Raw genomic sequence first — 5,446 nt, forward strand, 5'->3', positions numbered from 1 at the left:
CCTTGAATACTTCAATGCACATCATAAGTCAGAGCTGAGTGTTCACATTTAGCCACTTCACTCACTCAGACCTCCTGTACCTACAGAACATAAAGAGGAGAACACTCCCAAGACAAATGTCCCTGGGATGGTATTTAAGGTTTAATGCAAAGCTCAGCTGAAGTTGGAGGACTCTCCTCACACCCACCAGGACTGAAAACTTGTGTCAAGTGAATGATTCCCAAGGGAATGATCCCAAGCACTCACCACTTGATTCTGAGCCCATATTGATACGACCCCACTGGAAATAGAGGCTATGATGGGTCTGACAGGATGCCACTGTGTTGATGGGAAAGAAGAGAGAAGAGACACTTCATCAGCAAATAGAACTAAGAAATGAGTTTGTAAAATAAGCAGAAACACATGGAGAGTGGAGATGTCTTACTGCTACATCCAGGAGCAGCTCTCCCCTGGTTCCATGGAGGATCTTCACCAGGTTCCCAATGCTCTTCTCCCAGATGTACAGGGCATGTTGTCGTGCTGAACCTGCCACGATGTACTCCCCATCCCCAGAGAAACAGCACTTCTTCCAGGGGGTCCTGGGGGCACAGGGAGGCCACAGCTTAACACACAGACCAGTGTGGAGGATTCTGGAAGGGTCTAATCTTCTCACTGAGACCTTACACCCTTCCCAGCCATAAAGAGTTCAAAGTGTGCCAGGCAGGTTTCAAGGGAGAAACCTGTCATGACTTGGAGACTGAACCACCCTTGAGTCAGAGACTCCCATCAGTGCTGAGCACACAGACCTCACTTTCCATGGCATATCCTGAGTTGGAAGAGACCCACAAGGATCATCAATCCAACTCCTGTCCCTGCACAGACACCCCAAAATCTACCTGAGAGTGTCTGAGAGTGTTGGCCAAACACTCCTGGAGCTCTGTCAGGCTGTGAGCACTGCCCTGGGGAACTGTTCCAATGCCTAAGTGGGGAAGAACCTTGTCCTGATATCCAACCTAACCCTGTTCCAGTGCCCAAACACCTCTGGGAACAGAACCTTCTCCTCATACCCAACCCAAAGCAGTTCCAGTGCCCAACTCCCTGTGCTGAGGGGAGGCTGAGCAGCCCATCCCCTCCTGCTGCCCCTCACCTGTTGACTAAGTCCTGCAGCTTCTGCATGGGCTCAGGCTCCCCATCCCTGCCACAGGTGAGGATCTCGCGGCCGTCGTAGACACGGATGATCCTGTCAGCAGTGTTGATGAGGAAGCAGCTGCAGAGAGGAGGGCACAGGGCATCAACACACCAAGAGAACAACCACATCTAGGTCAAGGAAAGAACTGTGGAGGGTTTGGTGCCCTGGGATGCTGTGTCAGTGCACCCTGTGGCTGTCACTGCCCTCTCCAAGGAGAGCTGAGCTCACCTCCCTTTCCGAGCGAACTCGATGGATTTGATGGCTGTGGTGTTGCTGGTCCCTGTGGTCACTCTGAAGGAAGCAACAAGATCCTGAGTGTCTGTTTTTAAGACCAAGATCTGAAGATTAAGCAGACAAAGAGCAATCAGTGTCTTCATCAGAACTCACTCCCCTTTAGGTACCTTGTCCCTAACCCTGCCAGGAGCACCCTCAGGGGCAGTTGGATCCTGTGGCTCTAGGGACATAAACATTGGTTGGTTTAGGTTGGAAAAGGAGCCACAAAGGCCTAAGTCTAAGATCACAGAATCATTCAGGCTGGAAAAGCCCTGAAAGGTCACCAAGTCCAATCTGTGACCCATCCCCACCTTGTCAATTAGAGCAGAGCACTGAGTGCCATATCCAGTTGGTCCTTGAACACCTCCAGGGATGGTGACTCCACCACCTCCCTGGGCAGTTCCAATGCCTGACAGCCCTTTCCATGGAGAAATTCCTCCTGATGTCCAACCTGAACCTCCCTTGGCACAGCTTGAGGCTGTTCCCCCTTGTCCCCTGGGGGCAGAGCCTGACTCCACCTGCTGCACCTCCTGGCAGGTACATTGGAGTCTAATCCTCAAAGCTAAACATGATGCTTCACTCAGAAGACCCTACCAATCATTGCAGGGACATGCAGGAAACTTTACTTGTGCATGAAAGCAAAGAGAGCAGCCCAGAAACACTCAGCATGTGGCTGGAGAAAGGCAGCAGTGGAAGGTTTGGCCCCCCGAGGTGCCTGCTGGGGCCTCACCTTGCCCTTGGCATTGCCTGTGTAGATGTATTCCCCTCTCCTGTCGAAGGAGGCCACAACGTTGAGGTCAGAATCATCATCCACAGGCAGCACAACGTGTTTGGAGTCTGACAGGGTCAGCATCACTGGGGCTGACTTCATGGGACACACCAGCACTCTGTTCCTGCAGGGAGAGGGACAGGAGCCAGTGGTCAGACAATCATGGGATCACCAAGGCTGGGACAGACCTTTAAGATCATCAAGTCCAACCATCACTGTAACCCCTGAACCACTAACCCACATCACCCAGATCCAGACACCTCTTCAACACGCCCAGGAATGGTGACTCCACCACCTCCTGGGCAATATTCCAAAGCCTGAACTCCTCAACAGGGAGAAATCCTCTCTAACATCCAATCTGACTCTCCCCCAGCTCAGCTCAAGGCCATTCCCTCTAGTTCTCAGCCTGCAGGTCTGGCAGGAGACAACAATTTCTCCTTCTCTCCAACCTCCTCCCAGGCAGTTGTAGAGAGCAATGAGGTCACTCCTGAGCCTCCCACACACTGTTCCTTCTCTGTAAAAGGATTCCCACACTTAGAAGCAGCAAAATATCTCAGTCTCTCAAGAAATACAAAACATCTCTTCGTTCTTATCATCTTTGTTCCTCTAACAGCAAAAGGACATTTTGAACTGGTGTCAACTTTCATTTCCTTTGGACATTTCTCGATGTTTCTGGAGCAATTTTAAACTCAATGAGAAGTTTATAGACACATTTCCAAGGCTCATTCCTTTCTTTCATTCCATCCTGACACTTGGATGACAAACAGAACTGACACCTCACAACACAGAGTCACAACTGATCCAAACACAAGACCTAACCACAAAATCACTTATTAAACTGGCTCAATCCCTTTACAACACCAATTCCACCCAGCTGGGAGCACCCAACCCTTGCCCAGATGACTTACTGGTCCCTGGGGTGGTACTGGACTTTGAGGATGGGAGAAGGGAAGCGAAATCGCTGGTCACAGTCCCCTGAGAGCACATCCCACTGCGACACGATGTTGTCAGTCGAGGCACTCACCAACTTGTGGCCATCCCTGCTCCAGCTGCAGCAAAAATCCAACAAAAATCATGGAATCACACACTGGTTTGGGTTGGAAGGACCTTAATATCATCCCATCCCACCCTCTGCCATGGGCAGGGACACTTTCCACCAGCACAGGTTGCTCCAAGCCCCATCCAACCTGGTCTGGAACACTCCCAGGGATGGAGCAGCCACAGCTGCTCTGGGCAACCTGTGCCAGATATCAGCATCCTCAGGGGGTGGAATTCCTTCCCAATATCCCATCTCACCCTGTGTCAGTGTGACACCATTCCCTCTTGCCCTGCCACTCCATCCCTTATCCCAAGTCCCTCTGCAGCACTCCTGGAGCCCCTTTAATCACTGGCAAAGAGCTCTAAGCTCTCCCTGGAGCTTCTCCTCTCCAGGCTGAGCCTCCTAGAGCTGCTCCAACCCTCGGATCACCACTGACAACAATCCTAGTCCTCCCAGCCCTGGATTCCCATGGGGAGCACTCCCAGGGCTCCGTACCAGAGGGAGCAGACAGGGTGGATGTGTGCACTGATGATCTTGGCAATGCCCCTGGTGAGGAAGTCCCAGATGACGATCCTGCCGTCGTTGCAGCCCACGGCGAGCAGAGTGCCCCAGCGGTTGAAGGTGCAGGTCAGGGCCATGCTGATGCAGTCCAGGGTCCCATCGGCCTCCTGAGGGGCAGCAGGGCACGGGAGGGGTCAGGGGTGTGTGGGGCTGGGCAGGGTCCCCAGGAGGGGCAGGGGAAGGGGCAGGGCCTTACCTCGGGGTAGTTCTGGCCGAAGGACTCTGCGAGGGGAAGGGAAGGCACAGGGTGAGTGAGGTGACCCTGCAGCACTCAGACCTGGCTGGGGGGAAGGAGCAGCTCCAAACCACCCACAGATGGACCCAGCTGGGCCCTGTGCCATCCCCATCCTCATTCCCAACCCTCAGTCCTGCTCCCTGCTCATTCCTATCCCCATCCCATTCCCAGCCCCACAGCTGCCAAGTCCTGTTGCCTCCCAGCACCATCCCCTGCCTGGTCCCATCCTTATCCCAGCCCATCCCCATCCCAGCCCCTGTCTAATTCTCATTCCAATCTCCATCCCTATTCCAATTCCCATCCCTATCCCTCTCTCCATTCCCATTCCCATGCCCATCCCCATCTCTGTCTCCATTCCCATCTCTGTCTGCATTTCCATTCTCATTCCCTCCCCCATCTCCATCTCCATTCCAATTCCCATTCCCATCTCTGTCTGCATTTCCATTCTCATTCCCTCCCCCATCTCCATCTCCATTCCAATTCCCATTCCCATCTCTGTCTGCATTTCCATTCTCATTCCCTCCCCCATCTCCATCTCCATTCCAATTCCCATTCCCATCTCTGTCTGCATTTCCATTCTCATTCCCTCCCCCATCTCCATCTCCATTCCAATTCCCATTCCCATCTCTGCCATCTGTCTGCATTTCCATTCTCATCCCCATCTCTACCTCCATTCCCATTCCCATCTCTGTCTGCATTTCCATTCTCACTCCCATCCCCATTCCAATTCCCATCCCTATCCCTCTCCATTCCCATTCCCATCCCCATCTCTACCTCCATTCCCATCTCTGTCTGCATTTCCATTCTCATTCCCTCCCCCATCTCCATCTCCATTCCAATTCCCATTCCCATCTCTGTCTGCATTTCCATTCTCATTCCCTCCCCCATCTCCATCTCCATTCCAATTCCCATTCCCATCTCTGTCTGCATTTCCATTCTCATTCCCTCCCCCATCTCCATCTCCATTCCAATTCCCATTCCCATCTCTGTCTGCATTTCCATTCTCATTCCCTCCCCCATCTCCATCTCCATTCCAATTCCCATTCCCATCTCTGTCTGCATTTCCATTCTCATTCCCTCCCCCATCTCCATCTCCATTCCAATTCCCATTCCCATCTCTGTCTGCATTTCCATTCTCATTCCCTCCCCCATCTCCATCTCCATTCCAATTCCCATTCCCATCTCTGTCTGCATTTCCATTCTCATTCCCTCCCCCATCTCCATCTCCATTCCAATTCCCATTCCCTGTCTCCACTCCCATTCCCATCCCCGGTCTCTTCCCGTGCCTCTCCCATCCCAGTCCCCGCGCCCCCGCGCCCCATCCCGCTGGCGCTCGCAGTCGGCGCCGCTCCCATCCCACCGCCCTGACCGAGCAGCTCCAGGTTCATCTCGCTCCGTCTC

At 53.0% G+C, this 5,446-nt stretch overlaps 1 protein-coding gene across 2 annotated transcripts in view; it reads right to left on the reverse strand.

Moving 5' to 3' along the window:
• Window positions 1–5,433, reverse strand: part of RBBP5 (retinoblastoma binding protein 5) — a 10,404-nt gene extending 4,971 nt beyond the window's left edge. For both annotated transcript variants that reach the window (XM_009070844.1, XM_009070843.1), the window contains exons 1-9: window positions 5,415–5,433; window positions 4,007–4,032; window positions 3,745–3,917; window positions 3,119–3,259; window positions 2,172–2,334; window positions 1,397–1,506; window positions 1,127–1,246; window positions 425–578; window positions 247–318 (exon numbers count right to left, since the gene is read on the reverse strand). In XM_009070844.1, coding sequence (XP_009069092.1) covers window positions 247–318; window positions 425–578; window positions 1,127–1,246; window positions 1,397–1,506; window positions 2,172–2,334; window positions 3,119–3,259; window positions 3,745–3,917; window positions 4,007–4,032; window positions 5,415–5,433 — 978 coding nt within the window. The remainder of the gene's footprint in view (window positions 1–246; window positions 319–424; window positions 579–1,126; window positions 1,247–1,396; window positions 1,507–2,171; window positions 2,335–3,118; window positions 3,260–3,744; window positions 3,918–4,006; window positions 4,033–5,414) is intronic.
• Between the last annotated feature and the right edge of the window lie 13 nt (window positions 5,434–5,446).

This window comes from Acanthisitta chloris, unplaced genomic scaffold (genome assembly GCF_000695815.1).
Source record: "Acanthisitta chloris isolate BGI_N310 unplaced genomic scaffold, ASM69581v1 scaffold4003, whole genome shotgun sequence".
Lineage (NCBI taxonomy): Eukaryota > Metazoa > Chordata > Aves > Passeriformes > Acanthisittidae > Acanthisitta > Acanthisitta chloris.